The sequence below is a fragment of the Chenopodium quinoa genome, unplaced genomic scaffold, assembly GCF_001683475.1.
Source record: "Chenopodium quinoa cultivar QQ74 unplaced genomic scaffold, ASM168347v1, whole genome shotgun sequence".
Classification (NCBI taxonomy): domain Eukaryota; kingdom Viridiplantae; phylum Streptophyta; class Magnoliopsida; order Caryophyllales; family Amaranthaceae; genus Chenopodium; species Chenopodium quinoa.
In genome coordinates, this window is record NW_018743828.1 from 1191236 (window position 1) to 1214207 (window position 22972).

The following is a 22972-nucleotide window of genomic DNA, read 5'->3' on the forward strand; positions in this document are numbered from 1 at the left end:
CATTCCACACTCCTTTTGGATATTACTGATCATCGACCTTAGCCATACACATTCCCGTCCTGCTTCGTAGAGGGCTATCAACTCTGCATGATTTGATGATGTCGCAGTCAATGTCTGCTTTGTTGATTTCCAAGATATTGCAGTGCCTCCATAAGTGAATACATATCCATTTTGTGACTTGGCATTTTGAGGATCTGATAAGTATCCAGCGTCTGCATACCCAATGAGAGCAACATCTTGTTTTGGTTGGTAATATAAACCAAGGTCTTGTGTCCCTCGTAGGTACCGGAGTAAGTGTCGAACTCCCTTCCAATGCCTATATGTTGGTGCATTGCTGTGCCTGGCTAACAAATTCACAGAGAAAGCTATGTCGGGTCTAGTATTGTTAGCTAAGTACATTAAGGCTCCAATTGCACTTAAGTATGGTACTTCTGGACCCAGAATCTCTTCATTTTCTTCTCGGGGTCTGAATGGATCATTTTTCATATTCAAAGAACGAACAACCATTGGGAAGTTGGTTGGGGTTGCTTTGTCCATGAAGAAACGTTTCAAAACTCTTTCTGTATAGTTTGATTGATGGACAAAAATGCCATGACTCAAGTGCTCAATTTGTAGTCCAAGGCAAAATTTAGTTTTCCCAAGGTCTTTCATCTCAAATTCTTTCATCAAGTATTTTGCAGTTTTCTCGAGTTCATTTGGGGTTCCGATGATATTTAAATCATCAACATAAACTGCAATGATAGCGAATCCTGATTGTGATCGCTTTATGAAAACACAGGGACTAACTTGGTTGTTTTTGAATCCTTCTCTCATAAGGTATTCACTCAGACGGTTGTACCACATCCTTCCAGATTGTTTCAATCCATAAAGTGACCTTTTTAGTTTTATGGAAAGCAGTTGTCTAGGCTTGTGGTTTTCTGGTAGTTTTAGTCCTTCGGGGACTTTCATGTAAATGTCCGTATCGAGTGACCCATACAAATACGCAGTCACTACATCCATTAATCGCATTTGCAGTCCTTTTGTGACTGTCAAACTTACCAGAAATCTTAATGTAGTTGCATCAACCACTGGAGAATATGTTTCTTCATAATCAATCCCTGGAATTTGAGAAAATCCTTGGGCTACAAGTCTTGCCTTGTATCTAACTATTTCATTTTTCTCATTACGTTTTCTTACAAATACCCATTTGTATCCAACGGGTTTTACACCTGCTGGTGTAAGGGTTATTTTTCCAAAAACTTCTCGTTTTTCAAGTGACTTTAACTCAGCCAGCATTGCCTCCTTCCACTTTGGCCAATCACTCCTACGTCGACATTCTTCTACAGTTCTTGGTTCAACATCATTTTCATCAGACACGATGTCGATTGCGATGGAATTTGCAAATGTTTCATTAACGATAACATCTTTCCTATTCCACTGAGTCTTTGTAGAGACGTAATTCATTGAAATTTCATTGTTATCGATGTTTTGAACGTCTTGTTCATTTCCCGTAGGGTTGTCTTCTTGTTCGTCCCCTCTTGGATTATCATCATTTTCTTTACTTTCATCCACATTTGGTCTTTCTTGACCTTCTGACGGGGGAACATTATTAGTCTCATTTTCTATTCCATCCAATCTTTTTAGTTTCCTTGGTTTAGAATTTTTTGAACCAAGTGGTCTTCCACGCTTTCTGCGTGCATGAGATTCACTTTCTATGGCCTTATTACCAGTTGGGATTTCAATACGTGCAGGGGCATTTTCTGCTGGTATATGTGATTTTGTCACCTTCTTTGTGTCCACAAATGCATCAGGCAATTGATTTGCAACACTTTGTAAATGAACAATTTTCTTGACTTCTTGTTCACACATATTTGTTCGTGGGTCTAACATCAACAGTTGTGTTGCATTCCAAATAAGTTCAATTTCTTTCTTACGTGGGTCCACTTTCTCTCCCCCTAAGGCTGGGAATACTGTTTCATTAAAGTGACAGTCCGCAAATCTAGCCGTAAATAAGTCACCAGTCAATGGTTCAAGATATTTAATTATAGAGGGGGATTCAAACCCGACATAAATTCCCAGCCTTCTTTGTGGACCCATTTTTGTTCGTTGGGGTGGAGCAATGGGAACATATACAGCACAACCAAAGATTTTTAGATGTGAGATACTTGGTTCTCGACCACAAACAAGTTGTAGTGGTGAGAATTTATGATAAGTTGTAGGTCTCAATCTAATTAGCGCTGTTGCATGTATTATAGCATGTCCCCAAGCAGATGATGGAAATCTTGACCTCATTAATAATGGTCTTGCAATCAATTGTAATCTCTTAATTAGTGATTCAGCTAGACCATTTTGTGTATGAACATGAGCTACTGGGTGTTCAACATCAATTCCAATTGACATACAATAATCATTAAATGTTTGGGATGTAAATTCCCCAGCATTGGCAAGTCTTATTTTCTTTATTGTATGATCTGGGAATTGTGCTCTTAATTTGATGATTTGGGCAAGTAATTTTGCAAAGGCAACATTTCTACTTGAAAGTAGACTAACATGTGACCATCGTGTAGAGGCATCAATTAAAACCATGAAATATCGAAATGGTCCACATGCTGGATTAATTGGCCCACATATGTCTCCCTGAATTCTTTCCAAGAATTTTGGAGATTCAGTAGTAATTTTGTTCATAGATGGCCTTATTATTAATTTGCCAAGTGAACATGCAGAGCATGTTAATTCATCTGATCGGGGAATTTTGACATTTCTTATTGAATGTCCAACTGAATGTGCTATTATTCTTTGCATCATCCCAGTTGCTGGATGTCCCAAACGATCATGCCATAAAGTAATCAAATGTTTGTCATCTAACTTCTGGTTAGATACCATATTGATTTCCACGGGTCGTATGTTTATACGATATAACCCCGAAGAGTATGCTGGCAATTTCTCATATATATGTTTATTGCCATGTTTTTCTGTCGTGAGGCATATATACTCTTTTTGATCTGTTGTCATTGTTTCTAGATGATAGCCATTTTGGCGTACATCTTTAAAGCTTATGAGATTTCTTCGAGATTTACTCGAATATAAAGCATTATTGATTATTAATTTTGTTCCATTTGGAAGCATTATACAAGCCTTTCCAGACCCTTCAATTAATTTAGCTGACCCGGAAATGGTGTTTACATTTGCTTGAAACAACCTTAGTTGTGAAAAATATTTTCTATCTTTTAAGATAGTATGTGTTGTTCCACTGTCCAAAAGGCATTGATATTCGGAACTAACTTCAGGCAGATCCATATCTTCATAAAATAAATTTAAGATTAGTTTAGAATAATATCATACAAACTTTTATTGATGATAAAGATTTAAAGTACATGACTAGAAATTTAAAATACATGGAACTAAGAAAATACATTAAAACATAGCATATGTTACATTAGTAGATGGGGAACCTAAGCATTGTTGTTTTCTCCAAGAATGAAATCATTTCCAATTTCAGCATTATCCATGAAATAATCAGACACATCAAGGCTGGGACAAGGAGCATTTTCCTCATTAACATAATTTGCTTCTGCATTTTTCTCTTTGCCTTTTATAGAAGCCTGGTAAAGATCTACTAAATGTTTGGTCGTACGACAAGTACGTCCCCAATGTCCTGTCATGCCACATCTGTAACATGTGTCTTTTCCTTTTGAAAGAGTTTGTTTGTGGCTTCCAGATGACTGTCCCTTCTGTTTTTCAAAATTTTTGAAATTACTGTTTCTTTGAAAATTGTTTCTACCACGTCCTCGGCCTCGTCCGCGATAATTTCCACGGCCTTTTCCACGGCCATTGTAATTTCCACGTCCACCTCTTCGTGCAGCATTTGCCTCGAGTGGATAAGAACTTGTTGCATTTGCCTCATGATGAGTGGCCAAAGACCCAGTTGGTCTGAGATTATGATTTTTCAACAAAAGATCGCTATTTTGTTCCGCAACAAGCAATACACTCATTAATTCATTAAACTTCTTAAAACCTCTTTCACGATATTGTTCTTGCAACAGTATGTTGCTTGCATGAAAGGTAGTGAGTATTTTTTCAATCATTTGTTCATCGGTGACTGGATGATCACAGTATCTCAATATAGATACTATCTCATGTATGGTTGAATTGTAATCTATTACAGATTTGAAATCCTGGAACCGTAAATTTGTCCAGTCAAATAATGCCTTAGGAAGGAGCACCCTTTTGTGGTGTCCAAATCTTTCATTAAGGCAGTCCCATAATTCTTTGGGATCTTCAACCATTATGTACTCAGTTTTAAGGCCTTCATGTAAATTATGCCTTAGTAACACTAAGGCTTTTGCCTTTTCTTGTTCGGTAATGGGTTTTTCAACCGTCATTGCAGAAGTGGTAGTATCAGTTGTTTGACCAGGGGGGACTTTTATTTTCTTTAACAGTGTGCTCCAAGCCTTGAGCTTTCAAATTCATCATTGCGTCCACTTTCCATTCCAGAAATTTCTTTCCAGATAAATCTAAGATGCTGAACTGTCTTTTCATAAGGTCTCCCATTTTAGCTACAACAAATTTCGTGATAATTAGATTATAATAACAAATTATATGTACAACTCACATGTTTAGTTCTTCCATATTTATAATTAAGTTAATAAGACACGTGATAATTAAATTTAATAATAATAAACCATAAATAATATAGTCTTTTCTCCCCCTTGGTTTATTATTGTGAGTAATTATATGATTAGACAAAAATTAATCATGTTAGTTGCAAAAAAAAAAAAAACAGCAAAACGACAACAATGACAGTAGTAACAATAATTATAATGATAACGATAATATTATACAATGATGATTAATAACAACAAACATACATAATAAAACAAAAACAAGCTTTTAATATACTAAAACGACAAAATAAGTGAGTTTTACTTATACATAATGACAAAAATTAATATTGCTACTAATAAAATTACAAGCGCCGTAATTAGAAGGAAATATTGTTTTATCTTCATTAAATCTTCCTCAAAAGTGAAGTTGTGGGTGTTTTGGGTGTTTTGGTTGCCGTCGTCGGGGAACATATCGGAGAAGAAGGGGGTGAAAAAAAAAATTTAGGTGATTTTTGGATAAAAAGTGGGAAGGGATAAGGGATTTGTGGTGAAATCGGGGAAAAATCCGCCTTTTATAGAGGTAGGTTTATCCGTTACTGTTCTGTACAACTGTAAAAATATCATATAACAATCTAATATACTGACAAAAATTATGGTCTAAATATATATATTTATAATTGTAAAAGGTTATCACACTGGGAATGCAAGCCATAGTGGTCCGAGAGCCCTAATATCTATAAAAGATCATGGGTTCGAAAACGGAAAGAAACACAAAAAATTATGTAAAAGTAAGAAAAATAATAAGTATAAAAAGGCTGCATCTTTTTGTTAATCTAGTTAATAATAATATGCATGCAAAGCTACTACTTAGCAATTAAAATAACTAAGATAAAAATTTACGTAAAATGAGTATGTAATATCAACATGGATCAAACAAAGAAACATCAACATGAATAAACAAAAGATGATAGTAGTAAATTCACAAGTAAGAGAACTTTCACCGTTGTTTTTGAGGTATATATAGTAAATGTTTGAGTTTCTGTTATAGAGGATCCCAAATATGGGCAACTATAGAGCACACTCCTCGAAACAGTTAGAAGTAGATAGTATTATTTTGTTATAAATTTTTATAAGTAGGTATAAATATACCTGACTGAAAACTGGTGCTGATAACGTGTTAAAAATTTTACTGATAGAAAGTTTTATTTCGGAGAAATGAAGGAGTAAGAGGAGATAGAGGAACTGATAAGTATTGCTCGTTAAATTTCTCTTGCATGCCACTCTATATATAGCATGAGTATTCAACTAAGAGTACAATGATTTCATACATATAGACAATATGGGTTCACAAGGGTTGGACTCATATATGCATTGTAACATCAAATCAATTATTGGCATTCACATTGCCTTCTAACACATACGAGTTATTTGGATTTTCATTTATTTTTTTGAATAGCTTTTTTTTTCATTTATTAATACAAAGTATATCAGTAGATGATTTAAGGCAAATTTCTTAAGAAAAAAAATGATTTAAGGCAAAAGTTATTCAATATGGTTATTCTAATAACCAAATAGATTTGGGATCAATAGTTATTCAAAAACCTTCATGGATGAGCACTCAATCCACTGCTCATGAGTCATGAAGAGAGAAGGCATAACTCATTCGGAGTACTGTCGAAGAGCCTCTTTAAGAGTATTTTGAGGATGTCAAAGAAACAAATCTACCAAAACATTAAGCTTCAAGATTGTTTTTACACTAATCTTGTGCAAAACACGGTTTTAGCAATAAAACTTTTGCTCTTACGTGCGTAATATAAATAATGATCTCTTTTGTTAGTTAAATATCTTAATTAACTTTAAACTCATACCATCGCTGATAAAATGAAAAAAATAAAAATAAAAAAAAAAATTCCATATAGCAATATAGGAAAGAAGGAAAACGAAAGAGACCAACCATACCTTTTTTTTTTTTTTTTTTTTTTTTGTACTTTCATAGGAAAATTTGCAATTAGTATATTTAGTCATAAAAGTTTTTAGGCTAACATACATTTTCCAAACTTGAAATGGAGAAAAAAAAATGTCTTTTAAAATTTTGGACTGAAATTTTTTAATAAGAAGCTAACACATGACAGTGATGATGTTAACGGTAATTACTTCTTGACTTTTTCTATTAGTTATTTAAAGTTAATTATATTACTATATTAATCTCCAAAATTTTGAAAAATATTTGTACAGCAAATTAGCTTGCCTAAGCTAATTTATTTAGAGTGTTTGTTTAGGGGGATAAAAAGGGAGAGATAAGGATAAGAGATGAGGATAGAAGAAAAGTAGTGTTTTTTTTAGAGGGATGGGGATTAAAAGGAGGTTGAGGATAAGGATAAGAACACCCCCTTATCCCTCCATTTCTATAACCAACGGGGGTGGAATAAAGGAAAGGGACAAAAATACTAAATTACCCTTAATGAAATTGAAAGGATAAATAAAAGAGTAGAAGTTAGTAAGGTTATTTTTATAATATTATTACTACCAACCATGGGATAAGAATTATTTATCCTTGTCCCACCTCTCAATTCTCTATCTTTATCCTCCCTCTTTATCACTCTTATTCCTATCCCACCAACCAAACGCGCCGTAATGGTCAAGCATGTAGCTATGACTTGTTGAAAATCGCAAACAAGTCCTTAACTAGAATAACTACAACCATTAGATTTGCTTAAGAGTCCTTTGGATTTGAAGTATAATACAACATGGGCCTAATAATCATACATTATTTATTTCATTTTGAAAGGAGAGATTGAGATTGAACTTCTGATTTTATCACACTACTATATAGGGAGTTTTATATACCATGTCAAAGTATTGATTCAAGCAAAAAAAAAAAAAAAAAAAAATAAATAAATAAATAATAATAATAATAATAATAATAATAATAATAAATAACTCAACTTTAATTATTGTAGAATGGGTAATTATTGAGTACTCAAAAATAATGATGGTAAGTAATAAGACTTATAAAAGCACATAATACACTATATCAATCACCAAAAATGCTATTCACAAAACAAAATTTACCAAAAAAAAAGTGTGAAATAAACAAACCATTATAATATTATATTTCATAAATTTTCAATCTCTATTATTTCCATTAAATTTCTTGTTTAGTTTTTGGAATGTTGTCAAAGAAAAGTTATTAGTGCACTAATGCCATACTAGCCATTCATATTGTAATTTTTTTTTTTTTTTTTTGAGGGGAAGCCATTCATATTGTATTTCATTCATCTTGAATTTTTTTTTTTTTTTTGAAAACACGCAAGTTCCATATTCATCTTGACATATTGTATTTAGTACCATTCATTATTCAAAATAAATTAGCATTGCAAATTCTGGCGGAAAAATCCAACTGAGCTCCCTCACAGGACAGATCTTTTATTCCCTTGACTACCAAAGACTACACAATCAATTGCAACCACAAGCCTCAAACTGAGGTAGATGAAGTATTAAGCCTAAGACCTTACAATACAAATATGCAGTCACTTTCCAAAGCACGCGTCACCTGTCGGTTCACACTAATTATTTAGTAATTCTACTCATTCCAAAACTGCAATGTGTTTTCACGCATGTACTGATTAGGAGTATCACATCTATAAAGAAAATTTTAAAGAAATTCTTAAAAAGGAAATCCTAGTGTTCATATAATCTAACATGGCAATCCTAATTCGGCACGAATGAAAAACTTGTATAGAGTTCCAACCAAGTCTTCCCAAACTGAGTAATCATCAAGTCAAGTCGATTAGAGGAACTTTTGCCCACTGTTGGAGTTTGATGACATAACAGTCAGAATATCCGTCACAGAAGACATGGAACTGAGTGCTACTTTCAAAATGTCCTGTGAACATCCAGGTTTCACAATGGATCGTACCTGGAAACAAGATTTGAAGTTAAGCAAATCGAAAGTGAGGCAAAATAGCTAATGGCAAAGTTATAGGAAATTAAGCATCTACTATGTGCAGCCTTAAATCCCTTCACAACCCCTCCTTCCCACGGACAAAAAAAGGGGTCTCAAGTAAGAATAAAAAACACTAATCGAGCAGGTAGTGGATATGAAATCCAGAACTCCTCTGGCTGCAATTGCACTGACATTAAGCATGTCTCCAAAATGATATATCAGTGTATGAAGGTAGAATTCCAACAGATTATATTCCTCAGATAGCTAAGTGTCTAGGAATACAGACAGAAGGTCATTTATACTCCAAAATTACCAACCAATGAAGTGGATACATGGCGACATAAGCATGAAACTATAAGAGTTATAAGTGGAGTGAAAGGATGATATACCTTGTCTAAATATTCTTGCAGCTGCTTGATACGGCCCATATAATCCAGGTCTTCCACACACAAGCTAACAGCCTTAGCATCAGCACCAGGGCCATCAAATTGAAGAGGACCTGGATTTCTGTAGATATCTTCCATCAAAAACCTAGAAGCATTCTGTCTCAAAAGCCTGCAAAGGACAACAAAAAAAATCAAGATCAGATCTTATCGATTTTACAACATATATAGGGTGTAGAAAATCCTATTATAACTTGGATTCCTACTATTCAATGATATCCAATGACTAAACAATTTGTCATTGATACGACATACATATTTATGCAGTAGTTAAAATTATAGAGTCCAAGTATTAATACAAGTTGATCAATTGATTAAGAAATACGAGTAATTAACCCATTTAGTCGGTACCCTTTCTTATCCTGAGGGCTAACTGTAGGAACATGTGTTCATGGAAAGTTATCACTGCAAGAACATCTGCAACAACCAAAATTACAGCCACAAGAAAGACTTACTCATAAGCTTTGCCTTTCAAATCCACTGTTGCAGGATGAATAGCAGGTTTTCCAATAGACAATGTACCAGGACCACGTGAATAACGTTTAACAGTCATCATTGCCTGGGTTCATCATAAAGCAATGAATAAGCTTTAATATTTTAATGTTACACAGTTCAAAAATAACAAAACGTTGAAAACACTATAGCTATAAGCTGAAAGAACAATTTATTCAGCAGTAAAATGAGCAGATAGGAATCAAGCCTTACTGTCAATGGAGCAGCACCGCATTTCCACTTATTCACAGGATTTTTAAGGTTGGTAAGAGTTGCCATGTAACCATTCAGGCCAGCCGCAAGGACATGGTAGCATATGTGACCAAGAACCTGTACAGATACATTCAATTGTCAGATGCATTCAATTGTAACCAAAATATAATCCTTCGCATACCACTAAAATCTGAGTCTATTTTAGAATCAGGGCGTACATATGCATAGTCACAGTCGAATTTCGATGGTAGAGATCCACGAGCTTGATATCCAAAAAAGTGACAGATGGCATTAAATTTCTTTCCCTTGTATGTGCCTTTTTTCTGCCAAAGAGGAGAGGGGCAATTAAAGACTACAGGAAACCAATTAACAAGCCTAGTAATTCAACATCCACTTGAGCATATTAATTGAAAAATGTGACTAAATAATTATAAACAGCCTGAAAGTTAGGGACAATAATAGAAGCTAGTACACTTTTTTTTTTTTTTTTTTTTTTGGCTTTAATTACATTAAGATCTAGAAAATAACATAAAATACTCCACCCATGACAGTTTCTCCAATAAGATTTCATACCAAACGCTTATTCATTTCTGTCTCCACAAGATGAGCTAGAAGCTTTTCGGTCTCAATCTGCATAAACAATTAAATTAGATCATTTTTGAATTAAAACTGCTAGTAGTGAGACCACTTAAAAGGACCAAAGGCTTCAAGCCAGCACCTGTGACAACTGAGCAGAATCATCTGATTCAGGGTGGAGGAGCAACTGCAAAATAAGAAACCCAGTATAAAGAAACGAAACATGACTCAATACTATAGACAGAAATCTCCAATCAAAAAGTGACGTATGTAAGAGTTTGGTACCTGTTTCTTAATAAAAGGTGGCAAAAACTCCAGCAAGGCAGATGCCCAGGGAGAAAGCTGAGAAGAAATATTGTCAATAGATACACCTCCTCGATAAAGACCATGAATTTCCTGCATGGCATCATGGAAAACATGCATAAGGGACCTTATGTAATAGACCGGCTTTAGGGGGGGGGGGGGTCAGCCACATATACGGGTCTACGCTAAAAGAGTCAAACACGGGTATCAACAACACAAACCACAAAGAGCAAGGGACAAAATCAATTAAGAAGAGGAGAAGGAAAGGAAGCAACCTTAGTCCTAGGATGTTTATTTATGTTTTTCTATATTAGCTAAGTTTCACATGTTAAGCCTTAAGGTCATCCTTGACCATCTTAGTATAAGTAGTATGGCTAGTGTTAGTGGAAAAGGCAGGCAGAAATTAGTGAGGAAAATTTGGAGAGTTGCAACCTCAAGTTGCTAGGAGATTTGTAGCCTCAAGCTACTATGTATCCCTTCCACTAATCAGTTCAATGAAAAATTAGTCCTTCTCTTACTAATGAGTATTATCGAGTGAATCAGCCTTAGTCTATAACACCTTAACATATATAAAACAAGATAAAGATATCCAAAGTTCCAAACTCAATACTTTGCTCTTTAAACCAAAGCAAAGAAAGGCATTTATAGAAGATAAGGTTTCAACCATGCACCCTCTACTTTTATACCTGCAGGAGGGCATAAATTTCAGGAATGCTTTCAATAAGCCCTTCTGGAAGCAGGATAACCCCATGGTTCTTGTCTGCAATACAAAAATAACAACAAAAGAATCAGAAAGCAGCAAATCTATCAACGTAATTGAGTGAGAGGGGAAACACTGGACCTTTTTCTGCTCTGGCTTGGACTGCATCACAGATTTGTGTTGTCAGATCGAATAAAGTTAGTTTTGACGCAGCCACCTCCTCACCAAGAATAACCTAAATAAAACACCGAGATACACCCTTATTGCTTTACATCTAACAGGCAATTTTCCCCCATTTATGATAGAAATGAGAAAAATAGGACTGTATTAGTAGTGCAGACAAAGAAACTGACCATATTGGGATGTGACTGGAGAGTGCATTCCAAAGCAACATGTGACGCCTTTCTGCCCATCAGCCGAATAAAATAATAATACTGGAAATTTGGAAAAGAAATCACATTGATGAGCCTTTCAGACAATAATAAATATCCTTGAGTGTAAAGGGTTTAATTTTAGGATTAGTAAAAATACAAAGCTTTTGAAGTACGTGTTCATATGCTGTATAAGTTACTTATAGAGAACCACAAAATAATAAGTCAGCTACTATTAAGAAACACCCAACACAAAGCAAATTGATTGAAGCAGACTTCCAAAGAAGACATAATTCTGAGCAATAAGCATGCATCCAATTAAGAGAGATTCCTAAGCCCCAAACTCGCTGAACCTCCAGCAAATTCAATTAAAATCAATCGCAAAACAGAACATTCCAAATTTTTACAAAACCTCACCCCAAACAAAAATTCCAGTACCCCAAAAACTATTTAAAAGCTGCTGGATTATAAATGTCATTAGCCTACCAGCACTATAGTATAGGTGGTACATACACCAACAATATCACCCTATTTGACTTATCAGAATTTGCAAGATATCTCATTTTGAAAACAATATTATTATTTCTAAACAACTTACTGATAGTAGAAAATCAACATGTAGAAAAAATTACCTTCTCAGCAGACAACGCATCTGTGCAAACATTGCTAATGAGCTGAGAGTTAACCTAAAAAAAGCAAGAACAATGAGATAAATTAACAGTAAAGGTCAAAAATATTAAACAAGAACAATTCTAGATAATGATAGTTCAAATCCAAATAAAATGAATCACTGCAATGGAAATGACAACACAAAAAGGCACAAGCCTACTGCCTTCATCTATAACTCAGTGCACTCTATCTGCCCTCAACCAGGATTTTCCAAAGCTTCTACATTGGAGTTATAAGCGTGTGTGTTAACCCTAACACAACAAAACAAGAAATAGGAAAGCCACCAAAAGCGAATTTAAATTGCAGCACTAGACATGATAAAATTCATTTAGATACTCCATCCTGCATTATCAAATCACTAGCACAAATGCTCATCCACGGCTCCATAAATATTAATTTCCCTAAGTAGTAGGCCCACTTCAAGTATACAAAACTTTAGGGCCTTAAAGGAAATGAATAATAATACACCCTCCATCCATGAAAAGGCTCCATTGAAATTAATTTCCCTAAGTAGTAGCCCCAATTCTCATTTCAGTGGGATCTATCATCCACTATCTTCTTTTGTTATTGACATAAAATCAACAAAACCCCTCAAATCCCACAATATTTTCTCTCAGCTCCCCTTAAAACTCTCACTACTTTTTAGTATTCAACATTAATCAACAATTCCACTCTTAAAACCCCTTCAAAAAAAAACTAGGGGCTTTCATTAGTAATATAAAGGGAAAAAAAGAAAGAGAAAAAAATATAGATTGCATGCACTCCAACACCTCAATGGTTTAGATCACAAAGTATCAATCAACACACCAGATCAAATTAATGAAATCTGAAATGTGCATGCCTAGTTTGTTTGTGACCATGTCATTCTCTTTCATGTGTTTGGTGTAGTACACAAGTGTAAAACCATTTTTTTTATCAATGAAATTTAGCAGGAACTATATCTTAACTCATGAAATCTTAGATAGCAGATCAATACCTTGCATATGGTATCAAATCCAACATCAGCTTCAACAAACTGATTCTTTAGATCTCCATTCAAGGTAACTGGAACACCGACCACCTGCAATTCCCAAATAATATTGGATAGTTAAATTGAGATCATTAGGCACATGTATAGGAATTGGACCATGTAGGCCTTAAGAGAAAGAGTGAAGAACTGAAGACAATATTATCATAGCATCAAATTTTGTATCTGGCTAAAGTGATATAAGTGATCTACACAATTAATTATAGCATATAGCCATACGATTGACACCAGCAAAAAAATTAACAAAGGAAATGCATCGATAAAGTTGAGGCACCTTTGTTGAGCATTTTGCCTCAGCAAACGTTTCAGCAAGTTGAGCAGCATCAGTATTTGATGTTACACCTTCAAAAGAAAAAAAGAAAAATGATTACCAACAACTCCATTGAGCTGAATTTAGTCTTTTGGGGAAAACTTTCTACTAGAAGTACCTCCAATAATAACAAGACCATCCAGCTTTAAAGCCTTGCACGAAGCTAATGCAGCATTAACTTGCTCGGTTGTTCTTATTTGATCTTTAGTCCTTCCCAGCAAATCATAACCACCTTGAAAAATCAAGTAAATGTAAAGTATAAAATTCCAGTTAAGAAGGTTTCTTATGGATAAAATCCTATGAAAACACTTACCTTGGTTTTTATAGGTAGACAGGATTTCATCAGTTATTTCAAGAGTCTTTTGGGCAAATAAACCCTCTGTACCACCTGCATGAGGCAAAAGTACACTGGCTTTTAGTAAATAACATTTTTCCAGCAAGACCATAAAAACCATAACAAGGTAAATATGGCAGCATGATGCAACAACAAGACCCTACTCAATAGCGATATGAACAAACAGCTACAACTCTTAACTACATAGACTAGCCACAAGTAAAAACATCTCTCTTGTCCATGGGGCATCAAAGAAGTGCAATCTATGTCCAGCTCTAACTACAAAGACTAGTCACAAGTAAAAACATTTCTCTTGTCCATGGGGCACCAAAGTATAACAATCTATGTCCAGCACTCAGCTTCCATATAGCATATAGCTGCAAACTAATGACAGTAACAGAAATCGACCAAAAAGTAAAAGAAAAGGGATAGGATTTCTCCATTGAGAAAACATACACAGTCTACACAGTCACAGATCCATCCCTACAGATGTAACAAGCAACTGCGCTAACAAAAGACAATGAACCACAGTGAATGTAACAACCACCTTTTAGTCTTTTACAGCCCAATGTCAACACTTGGACATAGAAGGGGCCAAGCATAAGTTATCCACCACATCAAGATTCTCCAACAATATGATCAACATCAGCCATCAACATCCTATAGACCTAAATGCCCCTTGATTATACAACAGATGTGAAAAACCTCTCAAGCGAATACAGACTGCTTCACCCATCGTGAAAGGGTTGTTAAGATACCAATAAAATAAAATGAAAAATGTTTCTAGGCATCTCAGATTTCATGTTAACTTGGTAGAAAGAGTTTCTCTTGCACCATCCAATTATTTAGTTTTCCCCAAATTCTAGCAGCCAATTTAGTATGGAAATTAGATATATGGGGGATGGGATGCTGAAAAGTAAACACATTTACATCATCTTTAACAGCTGAAAGAAAACCGTGCTCCACTCAACAAGAGTCGGAAATTAATTCTTTAACAGCCCATAACTAATAGTTCCTTTTACCTAGAAATCCAAGCAAAACATTGTTTGAGTTGTGTATCTTGAGAGCGTTAAAAAGACCCCATATAACATTGTGTCCTCCTGGAGATTGTCGCCCACTGAAGACAACTCCCACCCTGCTCAAAAAAAGGATCAAAAATAGCATGATTAACAGGAACCCCAATCATAATCCGTAATATAACAATAAATAAATAAATAAATAAATAAATAAATAAATAAATAATATATACACATATATGTAATTGAGCCACTCAAATACTAATTTGGACTCATTTAAAAGAGAGGATTCCTAATTAAACTCTTATATTTGTATCTATTGCAATGTTATATGCGCAAGGAATATCAATTGCTTACATCAAATATCAAATAGCAAGTTTAAAACTGGTTGCAGGAATCAAAACGCAAGTCTAGAAAGTGATAGAAAGATAACTTACATGCAATTGGACATATAAGTTACCAGCAAGACATTGACAGTTTAGTTACATAAGATAGACTTAATCTAACAGCATTATCTTTCTAGAAAGCATTACTACTTGTTTCTGTTTCTGACAATCCCTGAAAGTAAAATCACGATACCAAGAAAGGAAGAAAGTATGAAATTACACACCTGATAGTTGGATGCTCAGTAATAATATGTGCATCTGGGACCTTAGCAGTTGCCCTGAGGAAATGAGCCAAGGGTTGACCAAATGTGTGAGGATAATACCGGCTGATGGCGTGAGCATCAGCAGGATCTATAGCAGTGGTACGGTCACCATATTCTACCCTTACAGTAGTTCCCTGCACAATTCATGGTGAAAAAGATCAGTCAAATGAAGCACAAAGCTTAATAAATATGAATCATGGTGCAGAAAATTTTCTATACCCACTTACAAATTTTTCAGGAAAACAAGTTCCACACACTAGAATATTTAACTAGAGTAAAACTCCATTGCTTTCATTGACTTGAGTTGGACTGGATATAAGACTTCATATATCCAAATAATTTGATGAATGATTAATATAAAGATTTGCAACGCGATAACATATGATTCCATTGTTTACCTTACTTGAGGGTAATGACTAATGATTCATAAATTCCTCCCACTTGTTACCCTCATCCTCCCTCTCTCATATGATTCCATTTCATTACTCCCATCATACCAAACAAACCCTTTATATGATATATGAGATATGACATTGAGTCGTGATAACATTTTATTTTATTTTAAAAAATAAAAACTTGGGGATAGAGTTCCTTTGCCATGTAAAGGACAATTTCACAAATCAGATTTGAATTAGTCGACACTACCGCCATTTATTACTGCCTACCAAACAAGAATGTAGCAATTAAAGAAAAAAAAATAGTTGAACAAATCAGTTAAATAACATAGAATACTATATAGTAATTAAATAATATAAAAAATCTAAATCGAATGAGTGAGTATATATTTACAACGCTGAATCAACCAATCCAACATTGGATCAAACAATTTTTTTAAAAAGAACTTCAATACAAGTATTTGACGATCCATTCATTACATTGCTTGATTAAATAATCACTCAATGGAAGTGATGTATAATGAAAATAAAAATAAAAAATCAATAATCTAATCAGAAAATAAATAATCCGATCTGTAAAAGCGAGATTTATTCAAATTAGTATACATTGATCAACATTAACACTACATAATCCAATCAAAAATATTTCGGAATTAAAAATATATATGTATCAAGCGATCTACACTACTGCATCACAAATCAGAAATCAGGCTACTCAAAACCAAAAATAACTTGAAAAAAAAATCAAAATAATTTTGAAAAAATTCCGAAAAAAGCTCAGAATTAAGAGAGAGAAAAGACCTGAAGGCAAGGCGGAAGTTGAGGCTGGTAAAGAGAACGTTGTTTTTGAAGGTCAGAGAGTTCTCTGGGAATTCCGAAATCCGAATCCATAGTTTTAGTTTTGGGTTGAAGTCGACTGTTTCAGTGTGTTTTACCTAACCAATAATTATGGTGGTGCAGTGTGCTCTCTGTTTCTCTCGGCTTCGTCTTTTTATATCGGCGATACAACCCAAGTCCACTTCAACTACCTCTAACCCAAACAACCCCTTGCTTAAGAAACATATTATTATTTGACGTGTTTTGAGTTTAATAAGGATCTCTTTCCCAAATTAAGGTCAAGAAGAACCGCAATTCTCAAATTGCAGCCAAAGTTTTAAGAATTCCCAAAGTACCGTCCACGTCACCGGTTCAGGGGGAAGAAATTTTAAATCCGGTCTACAGCAAAACCGCTACCTGAAGTAGCGGTTTTTACTAATAAACCGCTACTTCAGGTAGCGGTTTCTTTTTAATAAACCGCTACTTCAAGTAGCGGTTTTTGTTTAATAAACCGCTACTTCAAGTAGCGGTTTTCTAGCAGGTATAATTTTCCGATTTCACTTTCCTCTTTCATTTTCGTCTTCTCACCAAAATCCCATCCACGCCTTCCACCAAAATCACACCTCCTTCAACGGAAGCCGGCGCAGCCAAGGAATCCACCGACGCCGCCGGAGCATTCCTCAGCAACGAAGGCCGCCGCTGTTGACGCCGAGGGTTCGACTTTAGTGGTCGGCTTCGCTAATTTCAGAAGAAACGTGCTGATCTTCTTGTTTGTGGTAAGTGCCCTAATTATTTTTTGTATTCAGTTATTGGGTTTGTTGTTGTTATTGAGTTTGTTGTTGTTATTGAGTTTCATAATTGTATGTATGTGTTGTTGTTGTTGGTTTTGGTTGTGTTGTTGTTGTTAGTGTTCTTGTTTATTGTTGTTGTTATTGAGTTTCGGTTTTGGTTGTGTTGTTGTTGTTAGTGTTCTTGTTTATTGTTGTTGTTATTGAGTTTCAGAATTGTATGTATGTTTGTGGTTGGTTTTGGTTGTTGTTGTTGATTTACTTACCTTACATATAACCCTTGTAGAATTATTAATGGTTTCGATCACATTACTCAGTTTAGGTTGCTATAATTGCTGATTTTGAAAGTGAAAATAGAGCTTCTATACACAAAGTACATGAGCTCAAAGTACATGTAGTCATGACTTATGCCCGTGTTGAGCTTCAAGAGGTATTAAGACCTTCATAGCTCAGTTTAGGTTGCTATAATTGTGTAGTTTGCTTGCTTGATGTTAGGACATTGCCACACTGTTAATGAATTTTTGCAATCTAATATCTTTGATTAATAATGGTCTTTTCTAGAATGAAACATGGAGGTTCCGAACTACCCTCTATATTGCTATTGGGGTGGAGAAATTGTCCACAAAGATAGCGATATAACGTATAGGGGTGGGAATCAAAAATTTGTGTTTGTACATTCTGCGATGACATATTCACAAGTTCTGAACAAGCTATATGAAGAATTGAGTGTTGATCCTAGAGGTGTGGAGTTGAAGGTGGTTATGCGTTATCCTATGGCTGGGGCATATGTTGCAATTCCGTTAAATGACGACAACGCTGTTAGAGCTATGTGGATTGCTGTGACTCAGAGTTCTTCTGTTGCAATGCAATTGTTCATTGAACAAGTTCCAAAGGAGCCAGTTGTGCAAACTAACACTGGTTCCTTTCCGGGGATGGATTTTTTTGGTAGTGTGGATCAACCGTTTTCCACTGGTGTTCAAAGTGTGGGCATAGGGTCATTCACAAGAATGCTTGTTGATCCACATTATGTCAATGACCATCTCTCACAGTTTAGGTCTCCGGCCTCATCGCCTAATGTTGGAACCTCGACAAGCACACAACCACAAGGCATTCTTGATTCTCTTGACCCAAACAATGTTGATGTATTTGGCGATGCAGAGATGAATGACACTGATGAAGATGATGATGAAGAGGTAATTGAAGCTCGTGATAAGGCAATTAAAGGAAGCACCCCCACTTCAGACTTCAATGAAGTGGCGCAAGTTGATCCTCGTTTGAATAACTCATGGATGTCTTGGTTAGGAAATGAGACATATAACAATGGGGGGGAATTTGAGGTTGGTCAGCAGTTTGACTCATTGCAACAACTGAAAGATGCTGTGAAATCTTACTCCATAGCTAGAAATCAAACAATTCGAGTTGTGGAGGCAGAGCCAGAGAAATATGTTGTTGAGTGCAAGAGGAAAGAACAATGTAGTTGTTCGTGGAGGCTTAGAGGAGTGAAAGATCCAACACTCTCTACGTTTAAAATTGTGAGGTACAACGGCCCTCATGCAAGTAACTGTGTTGGTGACATCGACTCGGGAGATCATAAGCTACTGACTTCCGAGTTCGTTTGCAATGCTCTTCTAGATGTCATTCGCGTTGATCCTTCATTGAAAATCAAGACAATGGTGCAACTTGTGAAAGAGAAATTTGATGGATTCCAAATAACCTACAAGAGAGCATGGCTAGCGAAACAAAAGGCAATAAAACTCATTTATGGGGGTTGGGAGGGTTCATATGAACAGTTGCCTAAGTACATGCAAGCTCTCAAGGAATCAAATCCTGGAACTGTTGTTGAGTGGAGGTTGTTAGAGTGTACGGTTCCTGGAACACATGTTTTTCAACGAGTCTTTTGGGCATTCAAGCCATGTATTGATGGATTCCGTCACTGCAGACCCCTTATCACCATTGATGGCACTCATTTATATGGCAAATACAAAGGCACTCTACTCATTGCTATGGGAACGGATGCCAATTTTCAACTATTCCCCCTTGCTTTTGCGGTTGTCGAAGGAGAGAACAATGATAGTTGGTCTTGGTTCATGGCTTGTATTCGTGCTCGAGTTACAGATAGGAAAGGGCTATGTGTGATATCTGACAGACATGCTGGTATTTTAGCAGCAATGGAAGAAGTTGGAAGTGGTTGGGAGGAGCCCAATGCCTACCACAAGTACTGTACACGACACTTAGCTTCTAATGTGAACTCAAAATTTAAAAGTGTCGTCATAAAGAACCTCTTTGGCAAAGCAGCTACTGCAAGGCAGAAGAAGAAGTTTGATTACTACATCAACAAAATTGGTGACTTGAATGTAGAGGCCCGTAGGTACTTGATGGAAATTCCGTACAGTAAGTGGTCCATTCATCATGATGGTGGTTTCAGGTTTGGTGTGAAGACTACAAACATGTCGGAAGTTTTCAACGGAGTCTTAAAGGGGGCTCGATGTCTCCCGATAACCGCTTTAGTGCAAATGACCTTTTTCCGGGTTAACTCCTATTTTGCAACTAGAAGAAGTTGGAGTAAAAGAAGACTTGAAGAGGGCCATGAGTTATCGGAAAAGGCTAAGAAGACAATAGAAGCCAACATGGAGAAAGCCGCGCACCATGAGGTTGTTGCTTTTGACTATGATGCCATCGGGTTGTATCAGGTTAGGACCGGTCGTGGAAGAAGAAAAGCTGGTAAAGGTGGTAACTCCCACACTGTGAATCTGTTGAGCAAGACATGTACTTGTGAGAAATTGAGAATATACAAGCTCCCATGCTCTCATGTACTAGCAGTTTGTCGTCATAGAAGCCTATCACATGCAGACTTTGTGGATTCTTTTTTCATGACCGCCGAATACAGGCGTTCATACGCGAAGTGTTTCGCACCAGTTCCTGATCCTTGCCACTGGTTAGCTTACAATGGTCCTACTACTATTGCCAACCCAGATTTGAAAAGAGGCCCAGGCCGACGGTCCACTAGAATTCGAAATGAAATGGATGAGCGTCCCAATCGTGTGAAGAAGGCATGCAGTGTTTGTCGGCGACCTGGGCATAACAAGAAGACATGTCCTACTCTTATTGGTGGATTTGGATCATCTGGGTAACATGATTAATTATATATTCTTGTTTAATATTTATGTTTTTTCTCGAACGCTTAACATTAATTCAATTTTTTGTTATCGTGTAGGTCCCATGGAGCCGGTGATTCGTCCAGGCCCAGTTGATCCATCTGTTCTACGCTTGCAGACTTTCCATAGGAGCCACGATGTTTGGAGTGGCGTAGCTGATAGAGTTCTCTCAGTTAGGGAGCATATGGTCAGCGTGGGACGTGAGTGGAGGGTAGATGGCGGAGTACTAGAGTACGTTAGGCTTGCTGGGTTTTACGGTGTACATAGGATTTTGGGAGGAGGGTTTTTGCTTGATCGATCTCTTCTTACGGCGTTGGTTGAGAGGTGGAGGCAGGAGACACATACTTTCCACCTAGTGGTAGGTGAGGCCACCATTACTTTACAGGATGTCTCCGTCCTGTTAGGTCTGAGAGTGCACGGCCCTCCTGTCATTGGACCTCCATTTGAGGGATGGCATGACCTAGTTGAGGAGTTGCTGGGAGTTCGACCTGGCCATGATGATAACGGTAAGCCGTTTCTGGAGGGATCTACTTTGAAGTTGACGTGGCTCAGACGTCACTTCTCACAGATGCCAGAGGGAGCTGATGACTTGACAGTTCAGCGCCATAGCCGTGCTTACATTCTCACTCTCATGGGATCTATTCTGTTCGCCGACAAGAGTGGCGATGCTGTGTCACTCTACTACTTGTCGTTCCTTCGAGACTGGGGGACAACTTCGACCTACAGCTGGGGGAGTGCGACTCTTGGTTTTTTGTATCGGCAGCTATGTCGAGGATGTCAGCGAGATTCAAGACAGATTGGAGGCCCGCTCATCCTACTACAGTTGTGGTCGTGGGAGCATATTACTATTGGCCGACCATACATTAGGAGGCCTCGAGATCCGCCACAGGAGGACCCTGAGGCTGAGGATGAGGATGACATTTTGGGGACTCAGCATCAGCGAGGTGTTGACCCTTTGGCGTGCAGGTACAATGTTTGCTTCAAGTTCATGTTCTTACAATTCTATCTTTCAAGAATTATTATTAACATGTCTTTACAGGTGGTTACGTGTCCATCTATCGTGTGCGCATACTGCTTCTGGACTACCATACTACAGAGATGCGTTTGACCATCAGCGCGAGGACCAGGTACAATCGGTGTTTCTTTTTTTTTGTGCATTGTATTTCTTCCATTATGTTAGTCATATACATGTTGACATACTTGTTTTGGGAATTAGATGATTTGGCAGCCATATACTGAGGCGGTGATGGATCGACTTCCGGAGATTTGTCGCTCAGACATGCACATTTGGCGTTCACGGGCACTCTGATATGCTTTGACGTCGTTGAGTTCCACCTCCCAGACCGAGTCCTTCGTCAGTTCGGGTTAGACCAGCCGATCCCACAGGATGTAGACACGGACGTTGCTCTACACAGGAAGGATCGAAGGGGACAGCGTAATTGGGAGATTCGGCATTCGGACCATGTACACGAGTGGAGTCGACGAGAGGCATTAGTCGTCCAGGGATACCCGTTCACTGGGACTTCTTCCCCGGCCATGACAGAGTACATGGCTTGGTACCGTCGCATCACGAGACTGGTCATTACTCCACCTTCGCAGGAGCGCCCCCCGAGTCATTACCAGCCAGCTACCTCGGACCTCCTGCTTGTATGAACTTCACTTCATTTCAATCTAGTTCTTACGTTTTTGATTTCATTTTACTAACATTAAAACTACACTTAAATGTAGGCACATGCATTTGCTGATTTGCACCTCCAGCTATCGGGAGCTACTGAGACCATCTCCCACTTGCCACCAGAGACGGCTATACCATTTGCCATACAGACGATGCAGGGTTTTACATCATTTTGTGGCCAAACCTTGTCTAGGGTGGGGCAGTCACACCTTATTCAGCAGCCTCGACCGTCCACGTCTTCATCTTCTACTGTGCACACTATGCCGATCAGACCACCACCTCATCGTGGAGGCCATTCAGCACGTGCCTTCCGTCCACCGACTCCTTCTCAGCATACTATCATGACATCTCCTCCACTAGTGCATCGCCAGTATCAGAGAAACCGACGGCGTAGCAACACTACGTCTGGGGTTGGAGTTGGCCTGGATGACATTCCAGAGGAGACAGCTGCATCATCTTCATCGTCACCTCATGGGAAGAAGCAACGCCCGAGCTAAGTGTATATTTTGGA

The 22972-nt window shown here is 37.1% G+C and overlaps 3 protein-coding genes across 3 annotated transcripts; 1 reads left to right on the forward strand and 2 right to left on the reverse strand.

Annotated features, from left to right (window-relative positions):
• Positions 1-3431: 3431 nt before the first annotated feature.
• On the reverse strand, positions 3432-4361 carry LOC110685588. Its single transcript, XM_021862142.1, has one exon. It carries the CDS (start codon positions 4359-4361, stop codon positions 3432-3434), a length of 930 nt encoding a protein of 309 aa, XP_021717834.1.
• A 3606-nt stretch (positions 4362-7967) lies between these two features.
• On the reverse strand, positions 7968-17055 carry LOC110685556 (pyrophosphate--fructose 6-phosphate 1-phosphotransferase subunit alpha). Its single transcript, XM_021862104.1, has 19 exons — positions 16829-17055; positions 15594-15766; positions 14990-15102; positions 13947-14021; positions 13752-13865; positions 13598-13665; positions 13273-13356; positions 12260-12313; positions 11610-11690; positions 11398-11491; positions 11243-11316; positions 10539-10649; positions 10396-10440; positions 10251-10307; positions 9896-10000; positions 9678-9794; positions 9428-9531; positions 8919-9084; positions 7968-8502 (listed from the first exon to the last, which is right to left on the reverse strand). The coding sequence occupies exons 1-19, from the start codon at positions 16916-16918 to the stop codon at positions 8374-8376; spliced, it is 1854 nt and encodes a 617-aa protein (XP_021717796.1). The 5' UTR covers positions 16919-17055; the 3' UTR covers positions 7968-8373.
• A 348-nt stretch (positions 17056-17403) lies between these two features.
• LOC110685589 lies at positions 17404-21488 on the forward strand. The gene is made up of 3 exons (XM_021862143.1): positions 17404-17619; positions 18193-20758; positions 20846-21488. The coding sequence occupies exons 2-3, from the start codon at positions 18201-18203 to the stop codon at positions 20880-20882; spliced, it is 2595 nt and encodes an 864-aa protein (XP_021717835.1). The 5' UTR covers positions 17404-17619; positions 18193-18200; the 3' UTR covers positions 20883-21488.
• Positions 21489-22972: the final 1484 nt, after the last annotated feature.